This window comes from Coturnix japonica, chromosome 3, assembly GCF_054131305.1.
Source record: "Coturnix japonica strain WE chromosome 3, WE-NBRP24, whole genome shotgun sequence".
Lineage (NCBI taxonomy): Eukaryota > Metazoa > Chordata > Aves > Galliformes > Phasianidae > Coturnix > Coturnix japonica.
Window position 1 is genome coordinate 46,209,807 of NC_140665.1, and position 16,959 is coordinate 46,226,765.

At 43.2% G+C, this 16,959-nt stretch overlaps 1 protein-coding gene across 1 annotated transcript; it reads left to right on the forward strand.

Moving 5' to 3' along the window:
- Positions 1-656: 656 nt before the first annotated feature.
- On the forward strand, positions 657-15,693 carry GINM1 (glycosylated integral membrane protein 1). Its single transcript, XM_015858098.3, has 8 exons — positions 657-780; positions 7,176-7,235; positions 7,412-7,508; positions 9,344-9,495; positions 11,077-11,233; positions 11,964-12,094; positions 13,263-13,426; positions 14,794-15,693. The coding sequence occupies exons 1-8, from the start codon at positions 667-669 to the stop codon at positions 14,900-14,902; spliced, it is 984 nt and encodes a 327-aa protein (XP_015713584.2). The 5' UTR covers positions 657-666; the 3' UTR covers positions 14,903-15,693.
- The last annotated feature ends 1,266 nt before the right edge of the window (positions 15,694-16,959 follow it).

Below are 16,959 nucleotides of genomic sequence, written 5' to 3' on the forward strand. Positions count from 1 at the left end.
GGCTGTGGAAATTACAACATCAGTGCTTCTATTCCTTCACCCAGTGCTGACTTGTGTGTTGATGGGAGTCAGTTAATCAGCTTTGTGTTTTCTAATCCCTGAAACAGTACAAGCTGTTTATAATAAACATATTTTGGAATTAAATATCTAAGGTTTTCATTTAGCGTGTATTTCTTAATCAAGATATTAATCAGGATATTCAAGACACTCAAGGCCAGGCTGGATGTGGCAGCCTGGTCTACTGGTTGGCTACCCTGCACATAGCAGGGGGGTTGAAACTACATCATTATTGTGGTTCTTTTCAACCCAAGCCGTTCTATGACTCCATGACCTCCCTGCTCACCGAGTACCCGCAGATCTCGGCCGTTTCCCTTCTCTTTGCCTGAGACACCTGCACTGTTGCTCTGTTACAAAGTTTCCGCCCGCTTCCACACCCGGTGCTGCCGCAGCCCCGCGCTGCCGGATGGCTGCAGGCGCCCTCGGGGTGCGGGCGGATGGCGTTAGCGGGCACCCGTCATCTCGGGCGGGGCGGCCAAGCCCCTGCGTAACCCGCAGCCGTTTCCGAGCAGCGGGACGGCCCTTCTGCATCCCGGCCCCGCCTCCGCCGCCCGGCCCCGCCCCGCCGCTTGTTGATGTTTCACTTTGTTTTAATTCCCGGGTCGCAAGATGGAGGCGGCGCTGGGACGGCGCGGGCGGCGGCGGTGGCCGCTGCTGCCGCTGCTATTGCTGCTGCTGGCCGCGCTGCTGCTGGGTCCGTCCGTGGCGCTGCCGCTGGGACAGGTACCGGGAGGGAGGGGGGCATCGCTGGGAGCCGCGGGTGGAGGAGGAGGGAGAGGCCGGCGGGGCGGTGCGGGCTGCGGGGGCTGCGGGCTCTGCCAGTGCTGCCAGTGCTACCAGCCCGAGGGCTCAGGTGCCGGTGTGTGGGAATAGGAGCAGAAGGCGTGACGCGTCTGCCGCTAACTTGGTCACTGCGTGCCCGCTGCTTCCTGCCGCCCTGCTGTGATGTGTCCCTATAGCGTTTGGTGGCTGAAAAATATCTGGCAGGCGGAGGGCGAAGAATGTTATGGCTATCAGTATTGCTGGGCACAGCCACCTCGTGCTGTGTGTGTGTGTGCATCGCACTGTGACAGGCTGGTGCTGCACACATAGATGGTGTGTTATGGCCATGTCTCCTCCTGGTGATGTCTGTGCTTCTGAACTGAACTCATGGCAGGTTCCCAATGCAGCAGCGTGTTCATAGAATCATAGAATGGCCTGGGTTGAAAAGGACCACAATAATCATGTAGTTTCAACCCCTCTGCTATGTGCAGGGTCACCAACTACCAGACCAGGTTGCCCAGAACCACATCCAGCCTGGCCTTGAATGCCTCCAGGGATGGGGCACCCACAACCTCCTTGGGCAACCTGTTCCAGTACAGGGCATTGTGCTGTCTGCTTCCACTGCCTGCGCAGTCCATTGTATAGTCACTTTCCCATGGAAGGATTCGTTAGGGCCCCTTTTCCCCATGGTACTGGTTGAATTAGAGCTCTCTTGAGGGCCTGGCACTGGCCCTGCACTGGAACATCCTGAGCTTGCTTCCTTGTCTCCACTTCCCTTTGCAACCATTAGAAGCGAGTTGAGCTTAGCTATTCAGGGTGGAGATCTAGATCTTCAGACATCAGTGCTCCACGTCAGGTGCAGAAAAGTGTGGAAGCACAGAGATAGCTCCGTCAGTCCTCCACTTTGCTTTGTGTATAGGGTACATTTCAGAGCCCTCATAAAAGCCTGACAGTGTGAGCAGGAGCTGGTGGGAGAAGAAGGGCCTGGGCAGGATGGGATTTCGGTGCTGTAAGTTTGGCAGCAGCAGCCAGGAGCTGAGCAACACATGGCGTGTGTTCAGAAGGCTCTTTCCTCAGGAGGGTTTGGGCTGCAGGCTGGCTGCAGCTTCCCTTTGGCTGCACACTCCAGCATCCTGAAAGCACGGTGGCAGAGTGCTACTGATAGCTTCACGTTTTGTCAGTCCTGTACATGGCAGTAAGTTCACCTCCAAGATATTACGGGACCCGTAACGGAAGCGCTGAGGAAAGACCTGAGAATGTCGGAGAACGTCGGTGCAATTTCATTTTCTAAGTTGGAAATGCTTTTGTTCAGCTCAGGAATGTGAACGCCTCCATTGTTGTGCAACACTTGTCGTTTCTTAAATAAGCTGTTTTGAAATCTGGGCCGGTTTTTAGTTGTTGTTGGGTTTTGTTTTGTTGTTTTTAAAGAACGTTAGCATGTGTGCTTTAGTTTTGCTTTCTCCTCCTGAAATTTGGACAAGCAAATGTGGATTACAGACTGGGAAGGAAAAAAAAAACAAACAAACCCAAACAAACAGGGGCAAGGAGTGCTGCAACAACAGCATCACTCATCTTTGCATCAAAGCAACGTGTTTTTCTAGTGCTAGGTCAAGAATTAGATTTAATGCCTTGGAGTATTTTTGATGTGCTGTCAGATCTCAGTGTGGGATGAATGCTCTGATGTTTGTTTACTCCATTTGCCACTGAACGTTTAGATTGAACTGTTCTCTTTCCAAAAGGCTCACTTGCCCACCAGACCTTACGTTCATGCAGTTGTTTGACAAATATTTTTCAGGCTATTTGTTGGCTGCCTCTATGAAGACAGATTGTTTCGTAACAGGAAAAAGTGATCTTCACTACGTCAGCCACCAGTACATGTGCAGTGGGTGTCATGGATTTTAATCAAAGAAACTTGTTTCTAGTGGCACACTGGCATCTTTCTTTCTTAGCTTCATGCCAATTTCTCTATTAACATCTTGGCATACGTTCTGAGTTTTATACTTACAATATACCGCAGCATCTTTCCGTATGTATATGATGAAATGAAAGCAGTGTGATGCAGCTGTGTAGATGTGAGATGAAGTGTTCAGCTCCAAAGTTCTGGATGAAGTATTTGTATTGTGAGTTGATTTAACAGGGAGAGAGCAAAGGCAACACACATAGGGCAGCAGAAAGGATGAGCAATGTTATTCCATGAACAGCACAAAGCAAGGAAGGAATATGTGTGGTTATTCAGAAAAGTAAAGCAAAGCAAATGCATCACCGTGTTAGATTTATATGTTAACATGGTAGTTGAGTTGTAGTTACCTAAGCAAGTACTGGATTTCATTGTCTTATCCTTAGTATTATCATGCTGTTTAACAACACCAGGCCTTCTTTGAGAAGATTTTGTACTGAAGTTTGGTGAGATATGAGGGGCTAAACATAGTCCTTCAGTCTTGCCAGGGACTGTACCAAGACTGTTTCTTACCTCAGCTGTTCCTGGTGGCCAGCTATAGCCCTACAGCATAGCTTTGTTTTGAGTCTGATGAAGGAATAAGAACGGAACCTGAGACCCTGTGGGGCCAGTTTTCCATGTGAGAGCCAGGACTCAGAAGCGGTGAAGTTGGACGGCTGGTACTTTTTGGCTTGTTTGAACATTCTTTCCCACCATCTCCGTTCAGATTTAGAAACAGATACTATTTCTGTCCATTTCTTACCTGCATGGCAACTTGTGTTGATTTCCCATTTCCATACTATACAGAAGATATCCCTGCACAGCTGCTACAGGGGCTGCCTGTCCCCCTGCTGCCCATGCAGCTGCCTGTGCTGCCAGGAGCTGCACCATCTGCTCCCTGCAGCAGCAGGAGCCTTGTTTGGGAGCATGGGGAGAGGCATGGGACTGTGTGAGCCTTGGAGGCACTTGGGTGCCACTGAGTGCCTCTCAGGGCAGGGTAACTGTGTCAGGCACGTGCCAAAGAGGTTCTTCAGTAATTCTGCAATCAGATCTGATAGAAGTCCCTGCCTTATTAGACCTACAGCTTTGTCTTGCGTGGCATTTTTCATAAACGGCTACAGGTGGGTGAAGGTGTGTGCAGAACCAGTGTGGGGGCTCTTTAAGAAGTAACAAATATTCCCTTTCAAGTGATGTCGGATGCTTTTTGCACTGTCCCAATTGAGCTCTCCTGGGTTCCATTGCAGCACATGCTGAAAGGATTAGAATATAATCACTGTCTGCTTATTGCTGTTGTTTCAGGTTTATCAAAATTCACTAGTTTACATAAAACCTGTCGTGCACCTTTCCACACTATTACTGCCCCAGCCCTGCTTTCCTCTAACAGAAAAGCATGAATCTGTGGTGGAGGTGCTATACTCTTAGCAGGTACTATGGCCATTACTGCTGTGAGTATCGCTGCCAGAGTGCTAAAACAGTGATAAGAAGTTTTAGGAAAACTCAGGAGATGCATCTGCACCCGATAGCAGCATTGAGCTGTACAAACTAGACTTACACTCATGGTTCAGGCTTCTCCAGAAAGTAACAGGACAAGATTGAGGATTGCTGTGCATGGCCTATGTTCTGGATTCAGTAGGTTCACTGCCACAGGACTGGCTTGTTTTCCCTTCCTCCCAGCACAGCAAACATTAACATATCACTCTCAAGCACTTACTCTTGATCAGATATCAATGGGATATAGTAACAGGGGGAATCTTGTGCACCACACGCTTCTGTCCTGCTCCTTGTTGTGGTGCATGTGTGTCTTCTGGCTCCTCGTGTAGACTGGTGTGGAGTGTGTAGAGTCAGGGAGATTGGCCACAGCAGTTGGGTTACAGAGGGGCCCTATTGGATTTTGGGTGCAGTACTTCAGAAAGGACCAGTGGGAAGACAGCTGTGAGGAACTGATCTCCAAGGAAGGATGAAGTGAGCTGGGAGCATCAATATAAAATCAGGAAAGCTGAACTGGAGAGCTGTTGTTTTCCCTGGGAAGGTGCTGTCAAGAGTAATGAATGACCTGCTCCTAAGGTGCAGCAAGGAAGTTTCAGGTAGGGCATCAGAAAAGCTTTTAACATTAAAGATAGAAGAAGAGAGCACTAAAGTAAATAGTTGAGGACAGCGTTTGTTCTTTTGGACATCACCAGAAAGCTTTAAGAATTGGTTAAATGAACACCTGTTGTCAGTATGAGTTAATTCTTACTCTGGAAAAGGTGGCCTTGACATGTTTCTGTATCAGTTTGGGAACACTGGAACAAGAGCAGTTGATACCTGCCTATTTGCTCACACCAAAACTTGGAGATCTACTTGCAGTGTTTCATAGCAAGTCCGGCACTGACACTGGTTAAGACTGCTTAGGCAAAACAAGAACATACAAGAGGTCAGGAAATATTCAGATACAAGCGAGTCCCGCACCTCTCCCAGCTGTCAGCCCGTGTCTCCACTGCTTGTCTGCCTCTTGCTTATGGAGAGGGAAATAAGCTGGCATCAAAGTGGCCATTCTCCTGCCAGCTTAATGAGCTGCTCACTGACTTGGCAGAAATGGGAGGGAAGGAAGATGTGCCAGGGAGAGAGCTGCAGTCAGTCAGTCAGTGGCAGAGGCAGCAAGCTGTTAGAGCAGCTCAGCTGTCTTACTTGCCTGATTGCAACCATCAATTGTAATTTTGACAGCAGGGATGTGTTCACCTAAATATTTTAATTTCTTAAGTGCATAATGTGCTCTTCAAGTGCAAGATCTATGTATGCAACAGAATTCATGACTGTGCCTTTGGGTACCAAGTCAACAGAACCGACAACATGAAGATGCACGTTTCACTTGGTGCATACATTGCTTGTTTGCTGAGCACATTTATTTTGCCTTAGGCCCTTCGTTTTCAATTACAGCATTTGATTAAAAGAGGAGGTGGGGACTTTCCCTCTTCCTAGCAGTATCTGGCTGTCCCTTTTCTTTTCCTGGCAATCTCTCCACGTCATCTCATAGATGTTGGCAAAAGATTGCAAAATACTTTCTGCACATAGGAGCTCAGGCTTGGTTCTGAAGCTTAAAACTGAAGTGTTACTAAGACTGCTTGGAAGATCCATCCTCCAGGCCCTTTGAATTCCCATAAGAGAGAAAATACTAGGAAGTGAGGACACAAAATCTCAGTCATCAAGGGCAGGGAAAAAGAGTTTTCTTTTTGATCTTGGTGGCCAGAGAATTTTGCTATTGACAAACGCCTCTGAAACATCAAGGACAAGGAATTTCCGACCAAAAGGGAATTACCTTCCTTTCAAAATACTGTACTTAGTGAAATAATGAGTGTAAATCTGTGTTGGATTTTAAACCACACTTCCCCTATGAAGCCAGATTTCTGCTGAATCATACTGGGATGCTGTTTTTCAGTCCATGGTAGTTCTGGCTACTTATGCATACCCGCTGTTTTAAGGGAATTTTTATCTTACAGTTGTACTCAGGAAAGTTTCTGCTCATGAACCGGGATGACACATTGTAGTAGGTAAAAACACAGCAAAAAAAAAGTTAAAACATCATTTGTGCTCCATGTACTTCCCACCTATAAGAGCTTCTATTCATTTGTTCCTTCATTCATTCTGAATTCTGAGTTCTCCTTTCTTTGGAGACGTGCCTCACTTCTCAGTTGTTTGAGGTGAAACTGTCTCAAACACAACAGTATAAAGATGCTGAAGGGCAGAGAAGAGTATTCCAGGGGGAAGTGAAACACAATTTAAGGCTCCCAAAAGGCAAATAGAGAATCTAACATTATTTGTGAGGAGATGACTCAGGAAAGTACATGCGGTGATATACAAAAAACATCCTCTCTTGGACATGGGCCTCGTCACAGGGCAGTTAGGAGATCTCAGGTCCCATCTGCCAAAGAACCCTTCAGATTACAAGGATGAAATGAGAGGACAGAATGAAGGAATCAAGAAATCACAGCAACTGAGGTTTGAAAGAAGGAAATAAATCCCCGGGTCTTGGAGGAAGCTTGTGTAGCATAACTCGGAAATGATAACCAGAGAAAAACAAAACAGGATCATTGCTGGTGCTGATAAAGCCAGGTGTTCTTTATCACAACGGGCTGACAGCTTGAAGGCTTAATGGAGCTCTTAGCAAACTCAGCAGAGATGGAGAATCTGATTGTATCATGCATTGTCTGTTCTGTTTCAGTGAATGCGAGTGTCTTCTGTTCCATTTACATCCACGTGTAATGAATTATTCCAATAATTTTGATGATTATTTTGTCTGTATTTAAGAAATAAACCTGAGAATGTGCTTTAGGACCTGCATGGGGCTGTTCTGCAGCAGAGCGTGTGAAAGTCACTTATGGCCTGTAGGGCTTTGCATGTTTTCTCACAGAAACGTACATCTCTTTTCTTTGTTGTTTTCCAGGAAACAATCAGAGTCGATGTGATGATGATGAAAAGCAATGGAGAATTTCACAGAGGACAGGTTTGTCAGGTTTTTCTATTTATTCAGTGAATTAATATGCAACAAAACAAAGCCAGCATGTGGATAAGAATATATAGTTTGGTCTGACTTCAGACAGCGTTAATTGTGTTCCTCTGAGAACAGAACTGCAGCACAGGGGCAGGACTGCACATTCATTCCGTCTGTCTGTCTTTCAGGTTGTGTTTAACATCACCTATGTTAACGGGCAGGTGTATCTAAATGATTTTCCTATGAGAAGCGGAGTTGCCCACATAACGTGTCAAACAGTAATACGTGAGTATTCTCTCTTTAGTTTTTGTCCTGCAGTATTTTCTTTTCCCGTTATCTAGTAACAAAAGCTTACAGTCTGTGCGTGTACTCTGCAAACTTCAGCACAGCAGAAGCAAATTACCCAAATCAGGAAAGTTTTCCTGCTGAAGTACGTGGAAAAAATCTTGATGCCTTGTACTCAAGTCACATTGATACACTTGGATCTAAATGGTTGAATCCGGACTCAAGACCCTGCCTGTCTTTCCAGAAGAATGTTTTGCAGGACAAGCGAGACAATGTAAACAGAAGGATGCAGCTCCACCCTGCTAGTGGCCACGGCCCTTGGCTCGCTGGAAGGTGTCCAAGCAGAGGCTCAACAGCAAAAAATATGATGATCTTTTGGGAAGATCTCTTTAATTATCTCATTTCTGTCTTCAGTAGACAAAGAATGTTCTCATGGACAGGATATCAAGGCACTAGTACTGCAGTTTTGCTGTGTTTTGTAGTAGTTAATGTTTTCAATTGGTCTTGAAAATGCTGTTGGTTTTTTTTTTCCACCAGTTCAATGCAACACCTTTGTGGAAATCAGAAAGCTCTGTGATTTTTGAGATGCTCAGAGACCACTGTAATAATTGAGGCCCACCGTATTACTTACTTTAAGCTTCTGCTGTTTTCAGAACAATCTCTCAATGGATCAGGTGCAGTCATTCTGCTGCTTCATTTCTGAGGTCATCCCCCCCTTACATCCAGTCGTTTACTTAGAAAATACTAATGCTTTTCTAAATGGCTTCTCTGAGCCATGACCTTGTCTCTTGAACCCTTCCTTCTTAACTATTATCAATTATTAATTTGACATTAGTTCTTCTCTGAAGTGGAAGAGCAGTAATTTACTTCTCTGTCTCTGGGGTAGCTACATTCCTATTGCTTCTGTGCTTTTTATCCTAGGATAGAAAAGTGTGGCAAGATGTCATTTACCTACAAGATAACTGACTGGAAAAACAGATACGATTTTATTGACTAATTTTAAGAGAAGCTGAGCACTCTACTGTAGCGGTTCCTAGGAATTTCTAAAACCATAGCTGTATAGCTTGCAGTGGCTACAGGACATCTGAAACAAGGAGAAAAATACTGATTTGAGCTGGGAACCTGGAATTGTCCATTCCCACACTTGGGTCTGGGTCCTCAATGTTCACAATCTTGAATATTAGAGACTAAGAGCAGTGCTGACTTGACATTACTGTTACATTATTCCTGGACCTATTTACCCACTTCAAGTTTCCACAAAGTCTCTTTCAGTTCAGTGAACATCTTTAGCCCCAGCCCGACATGTGAAAGGGTGGGACTGCAGAGAGTTTCATTATCTTGGCATCTTTGGTCTTTTAATATCTGCCTGCTGCTGTAGTTCAGAAAGTATTCAGCAAGCACATTACTGCTTACACCCATGGGGAACAGTCCCTCTTTCTTTCCTTCTTCCACTTATTTTCCCAAAGGAAGACACTCCTAGATGGTTCTAGAAAGGTTTTTTTTCCTATATTTAAAAGTGCTAAATAGCTTTATGAGGAAAATGGTTGCAGATGGAGTTGTGTAACTGAGGGACACAAGTGGAGCATTCTCCCTGGGTGCCTCTTAAGCAAGCACTGCAGCTGACACACAGTGCTGGGGGCTTAGAAACTGGGGCAGCTCAGCTCCTGCACTGTGTGGTAGATAAATCTCCCTGATTTCCATTACTGGCCTCCAGCTCCAGTATGGCCTCACCTGCAGGGATACCACACTGTTCACATCTGTGTGCTCCATGGAGAATTCCATCATACCATTTGGGATGGTTTCTCTTTGAAAACTATGCCATTATGTTTTAACAGTGGAGAATGGAAGCGTGGATGACACAGTAGAGCAGCAGCGCCTGGGAACTGTCAGCGTTCGCATCATGGTTCACGAGTGGCCTTTGGCATCCAGTTCTGATTTGCAGCTGATCGTCATTCAGGAAGAAGTGACAGAAATTGATGGAAGACAGGTAAGGAAAAATAACACTCTGCTTGTTCTGAGTTCAGGAGAGGCAAATAGGAACTACAAGCTAAAAGGTTTACACGTGTGTGGATGGTGGTCAAGGTCCAAAGTATATAATCTAATGCTGGCTAGCACGGTGCTGAGGGAGATAAAACCAACCTGGGTCAGCAGAGGTGTTTCACGAGGAGAATTTAAGCTTTAACGTTTACATTCTTATCTCAGTAGTTAGCAGTTGGATGACTTTCCATTAAGCTTGTTAGAATATCATGAACTTTTCCAAAACGCAAGGAAAGTCAAACTCACCAGCAATATTTCATTATCAAAGTAATGCCCATTTATTAATTTTGTACACGTGCTCATTCTGAGGCTCGAGATTTTGACCATTATTTATTCCAAGCTAATAAAACATTTCAACCACACAGTTTGCAGCAGCATTCTCTTAAGAGGGCTCACTAAGGGAAGATCATCTGAGGGCTTAGCCTTAGGCTGTTTTGTATTCAAGCTAATTATCTGAATAATAATATTTGTTTATTTCTTTTGAGATGAACCGCAAAATAAAAACTAGAAAACTTCTAACTGTATTTGCACACACAGCAGTGAGTGTGAGGGGCTACAACTGAACTGAGATCAAAATGTGCTGTCATATTCACCTATAGGTCATAATTTTCCAACCAGACAGGTTACAGTTAGAAGACAGAGCTACTGTCCTATATTAATAGTGTTGTAGCAGTTTAGATCTTAAACTAGACATCAAAATGCATATTGGGTTTGCACAGACACCTGGTAAGAACACATAGAAACCTCATTCTGTTTCCCAAATTGTTCTTCTAAGTCAGAAGCTTTCAATCTTTCTAATTTGATATCAGCTGACAGTAAGTCATCTTTTTAGTTGTATTGTTCTGCACATGTTAAAAGCAAAAGGATAATGGCTCTGAAAGCATGAGTGAAACCACATCATCTCCTGCATTCCTTTTTGAAGACATGTATCTGCTGACAAACTGCTTTACATCAACCTGTAGTAGGAGAGTTGAATACGTGAGCACATAGTTAATCCATACTTCATTTTTGTCTGCTCTGAATGAAATCATTTTACCTTATATTTCTTTTAAAGCTAAACAAAAGCAGCAATGAGTATCTCAGCAGGATTTTTTCCACTTGTTAGGGAAACAAAAAAATAAAAGCAATGACTACAAAAGCATCAGTGTCAGTCTCATCTGAGCAACACACTAAATGTTTCCACGTGCCCTTTAATATATATTTGAGTTTTTCATGCTTTAAAGTGCTTTCCTGACAAGAGGAGCTCTGTAAGACCTTGATGAAAGCCCGCAGATTGACTGTGATGTGTTATTGCAGGGAGAGGAAGATGTGGTCTATTCAGCACACATACAAATACAGCATTATTATTATATTATTATTATAATCCAGCTGTGGAAGTGTGTTAAGTAAAGCTAAGAGTAATGATTCACGTTACAACATCCATCTAAATCTTACTGGCTTGGAGTTTACAAGCACATACTGGTTCTCTTTGCCAGCCTACTTTGTCTTCACTTTAAACTCAACATTATCAATCTGTTTGCATCTCTTGCAGGTTCAGCAGGAAGAAGTAACAGAAATAGATATCTTAGTGAAGGACCTGAGGGTACTGAGACATTCAAACTACACTGTCCCTTTGAAAGAGAGCATGCTGTATTCCATCCCGAGGGACAACGACGTGCTATTTACACTTCCCAACCTCTCAGGAAAAGGTATCTTAGCTGTTGCATAATATTTTTGAGCATAAATTTACATGCTGATTTACAAGGACAAAATAACTGTTATTGCTATTCCAGTGTCATTGTGCACAGCTAAACAGTTGTCAGATTAACCATTAAGTTTTTTGTGTTTTCTTTTAATATATTTACACCTGAATTCCACTTTTCTATATTCTAGTTATTTCTTTTGTTTTGTTTCCAAATCTGTTCTCCTTTGAATTATTTGGTGCTTGTAAAATCATAGCCCAGACATTTACATGAATTTCTCTCGTGCTGTCACAGAGATTTCCCTAAAGCTCCCCCTTTTTCCTGAGATCAAAAGGGAAAACTGTGGAGGAAATACCTGTCTGGGTCACTTCCAAATCAGAGACAGTTATTAAACTTGAATATCTTTAAAGACAGAGAAGTTATTGGATACTTTAATCTTATTTCAATTTAGTTCAATCAAAAATTCGCAGATTTCTTAGGAGATAAATATTTTTATCTAGTTTATCACTTTTAAAACCTGCTGACAGCTGAAATTCATAGCTAAGGGCTGCATGGTAATAAGAATACTAAGAATACTGCTGCTTCTTATCAAGTGGAAAAAAATTGTTGGCTTTCTTTGACCTTAATGAAATGCAACATGATTTTGCTTCCTAGCTTAGAGTATAATAATAATAATAATAATAATACCCACCCCTCCGCAACAACCCTCCCACTACATCCACTTTTTCTTCTTTAGATATTCAAGATCCACTGCAAACTACCAGTCAGTATCTGATCTGGCAGGTAGAAACCACAGTGGATGAAGAGACATTACCTGGCAAGTTACCAGAAACACCTCTTAGGATAGAACCTCAGTCCTCCTACAAGGTACGGTCCCATTGTTGTTTTTCCTTTGTTGGTTTTTTTCCCCTCCTCTTTTTTTCTCCTCTGTCTCCAGAGAAATGGGAAGATGACTTGGTGACATTCCTAGGAAGACAAATGTAGCAACATGTTGCTGATAAAGCAAAATGTTACAGTTCAAGAGAATGAGACAAATAGACTTCCTCTGTGTTTTTAGTGTTGACTATAGAAACATGTGCAAATACAGGGTTACTTCCTTCCTGAATGGTTACAGAAGGAATCAAATAAAAGCACTGTTAGGATTCAGATGGTGCGTTTTCCTTGTTTGGCCAGAACATTATTTAAAGATGGTAAGAAAGTATGTACCATCCTAGACCTTTCTTTGGTTCTCTGTTTTTTATTTGAGTCAAACAAATAGCGTATAATAGATTTCTCAAGAGAGAACTGCTATCCCACTTACTTGTGTAAAGTACGTGACATCATGAAATCATGGAAATCCCCACAGCCAACCACTGTGAATGTAAGATTGTGTGTAAATCCTGCAATGCTGTGTCACAGATACGCCATGAAAATGAGCTGTGATAGTTACATTACAACTGACTAAGTATTTACAGCAGCTCTACCTTTTTTTTAAGCTTTAAATTACACTTTTTTTGTTTTCCCTGACATTGCTTAGAGGCAGGTGCTGGCTACTGGTTGATGAGCCATGAGTTTCACCAGCTGTAAGAAACACAGCAGCAGCTTGAAAAGCTTCAGTCCCAGATGAGTTTTAGGGATAGGCTTCCACAGCCTACTTTGTGGTGGAGAGAGGATGGCAAGAACGGTATGTGGCAAGTTATAGATAGGTTAGAGAACATGCTATCCCTCTCCTGCATTTCAGTGACCCTTCCCTGCTGTATTCAGCAATGCAATCATTGCTACTCCGAGTATAGGTCAAGAAGCCCACCCTTCTCCTGCTCTGTTGGAGTGTTCTTTGTTTTCCCAAGTGGCCTTTCCTTTCAGGGAACTCTTTGAGGATGAGTCACTTCTGCACAAATTAAACCTTTACATAGGAATAGTTCAGTTAAAAGGTTCCAAACATTAGAAAAGAAACAAGTCTGAGTCACCAATCGATTACATCCTGCTTCTACCAGCAGCTACAAAACTACACCTGCTGTGTTTTGCAACCAGATTATTTCTACCTGTTTGATTGCAGGTGATGTGCCAGTGGGTGGAAGACTTGAGGAAATGGCTCTGCAGATTCTGGTTTAAATCTTTACCCATTTTCTTTAATTTGATGGAAGTCATTGTGGTTGGAGTCATCGGAGCAGCACTCATCCTAAAAGTCCTAAAGGTGATTTTCCCTTCCTGTGAGCCCAAGTAAGTAACTTGTGCTTTTTTCTTTTCTTCTTTTCCCATGAAGACAAAGCATTACTGAAAAATCTTTCAAGTCAGAAGCAGCTCTGTTCTTTAGGCAGATGGTGGCAATAATTTAGTAAGAAGGATGTGGCAAATTATCACTTCAAGTGACCTTTTGATGTATAGGCAAGTCTTTCATTAGAAGCATCTTTAGCTTTGCTGTGATAATACCAAATTGATGAAGTCTTACACTGGCTACATTCTGAGACACCATTAACACACCTCCAACAGAGGAGGGCAGAAGCTAGAGCTAAGCTGTTCCAGCAATTCCACATCTTTTCATAGCATTGCAGTCACTACTGCAGTTATGGAAGGCCTCAAATTTGGCTTTGCAAATTCAAATGGAATTTCTTTAAAGGGTTACCTATCTAGGCAGCTTGTAAGCTGCAGGGAGTGTGGAAGTATGAAATGGCAACTGCAGATAAGATTCAGAGCCGAAATAGGAAAGCATGAATGTTTTTATGGAACCCAAGTCAACTCAGGAAGCCTTAACCCTTGGAACCAATTGGTTTTTTTTAGGAGAAATGACTGACAGCAAATCATGCTTCCTCACTTGGAGCAAGCACAGCTGATGTTCTCAAATACTGCAGACCAGCTGTGCTTCTGAAAGCATGGCTGATTCATGCATTCACCCAGGGATAAGAGCTGGCCACAGTGCTTCTGACAGAGCTAGGAAAATGGAAGGCTGGTAAACTGAGAAGGCTGGAAACTGCAGTGACGGAAGATGCCAATGCTTCCCCCCGACACTCCACAAAGCTTGGCAGAGTACTGAGAACTTTTTGGAACTAGCTTGTTAGAGTAGGAAAAGTGAAGAAATGGTTTGTAACAGCTGCTCTTCCACAACCCTAAGGAGCTTAATGCTGTGAAGCTTTGAAATAAGCAGAACTAGGGAAAAATATATCTTACCATCATAAACCATTCAGCAAAGTGATGAGCAATCCATGGCAGATGTCAGTACAGAACAAAGGATCCAGACTGCAGTAACTTCTTGTCCAACTAGAGAACATAGAACTTGTGTGCGTCTTGTCAGAGCATTCTGAGGAACTGAAAGGCTCAACAGCTTTAAGCTGTGTTGAAACGGAGCCCACTCTGCTGATAGTTCAGATGTACAAACTGAACTGGGGGCCTTCTCTGAAACAAGAGCCACTACATTTTGGAACCAGTTTTTTCTTAAGATGTCTATTTTACTTTCAAAGAGGTATTGTTAGGATAACACTTGACGCTTTAACTTCAATGATAGTTTAGGGTGCTTTTAAGAATGTCTTATTTTTAGAACACAGGATTGTTTCGAGTATTATTTTCTAATGCCAGCTCATCTTACCTTTCAGAGGCATCCTTCTCCTGGATCAAGTGAGCTTTTTACCTGTGGTTACCATCAGCTTGCCTTCAGATGTTCCAGACAGGAAAAATAATTTAGATGAGAGAACATGTACTTAACATTGTATTTACTTCAGAGTTGCTCTTTTTTGTTGTTGTTGTTTGTTTGATTTTAATGAATTTTTAGTTGACTTGAAATTTGGCACTTGATCTTAATATTTTGTTTCCTACTGAGAAAACTAAGTGAGTTGATTAACTGGTAATGCGATAGTCAGGATGAGGCTCAAAGCTGACTTCCCCGTACCCCTTCATAAACATGCAGCCTTTTTCAGAAGCTTCAAAATACAACAGCTACCATTGGTTTTAACTTCTGTGAAGTCACTTCTCTGCAGCTCAGACAGGATGCTGGCTGCCTGCACACCTACAGACAAACCATCTCTCCTGAGTAGCCAGCTGATGAAATTCAGGGTGTCCTGAAGTCCCTAAATGCCTCTTTACAGAAAAGGACAAAGGAGTATCACAAACATTACGTGTGCCTGCAAGCCAAAACAGAGCAGCCCAACCTGGGTTCAGGTCTCTTAGGGCTGAGTGTGCCTTGCAAGGAAAGCATCACTACCAAACATTTGTATTGCTCAAGTAATTTGACATATATGCAAAACAGAAATCAAAAAGGTGGATTTGTATTTCAAGCACTTTATACGTCTATGACCCCTAATGCTCATAAAAAACTGCTAGCACTTGTAACTTGGCTTGTTCACAAGGTTCTTTTTGTATTTGTGACAGTGCTACGCAACATTTCAAAATAAAGGAAAAAAAAACATCTACTATATGGGCTTACTAAGTAGGCCCAGTCTTCCCATGCTGATTTGTACTGTTCATGTTTTTCAAATAAACATTTAAATTGTTTATTAGACTGTGTTGAAGCATACATTTATTTTGCTGCATAAACTAGCAGAGTTTGTGGTACATGTTAGATACATGGAGCTATTTGTTTTTTTTAAGCTATTCACTGTTCTAACTTAAGAGTTGCTTTTAGGAATGATGGGGGGAAAAAGAGAATCCAGACTACCTGCCATTAGACTGAGCAGCTGTCATTTGGGAGATCAAAATTATCTGTGCTTTTTGTTCTGGCACTTCATGCATTTGTACTTCACAGTTCCTTCCCCAGTGTCACCAGAGAGCAGGATCCCAACTGTTCCCAGATCACCTGCCCCCTCAGCTGGCCATGATGCTTCAAGTGGGTGTGGAGCATGAAATGTCCAAGTAGGGCAGATGCTCTGCAGTGAGCAGAGTCACAAGCAGTGCTTCTCAAGGACTCTGTCCCAAGAGAGCTCCCACAATGATACCATGACTGGTCAAGACATAGAGCTTAAGGCATCTGAATTAAGAATGAAATTGGGTAAAAGAAAACATGGCAGAGATAGCTGTCATCCACAACTAATAAGGAAATCACACAGACTCTAGCACTAAGGAGGTGACTGCACGGACAAGAACTGCTGAAGCAAGTCTCCCACAGACAGATAAAGCCTTCTTCCACGCATGTGGAAATGAATGCCCCTTCATAAAATCATTAAGGTTGTAAAAGACTGCTAAGACCACCCAGCCCAACTGCCAACCTGTCACCAGCACACCCACGATCCATGTCTCTCAGTGCCACATGTACATGTCTCTTGAATATCTCCTGGAATGGTGACTCTACCACCTCCCAAGGCAGCCTGTTCCAGTGCATCACCACTCTTTCCGAGAAGAAATTTTTCCTAACACCCAACCCAAACACCCCCTGGTACAACTTAAAGCCATTACCTCTCAGCCTATTGCTGTTACTGACCTCCACATGACATGACCACAACCTCTTTATTTCAGGCAGTTGTAAGGAGCGATGAGGTCTCCCAAAGCCTTCCCTTCTCCAGACTAAACAATCTCAGTTCCTTCAGCAACACCACATAAGACTTGTGCTACAGACCCTTCACAGTTTCAGCGCCTTTCTCTGGACCCACTCCAGGGCCTCAATGTCTCTCTTATAGTGAGGGGCCCACAACTCAGCACAGTACTCAAGATACAGCCTCAGCAGTGCCAAGTACTAATTTAAGGCTGAAATTTAATGAAGAAAAAATGGGGGAGGGGGCAGACAACATACAAGAGTTTTACCTTACTGCACAAGTATGTTATGAATTGCA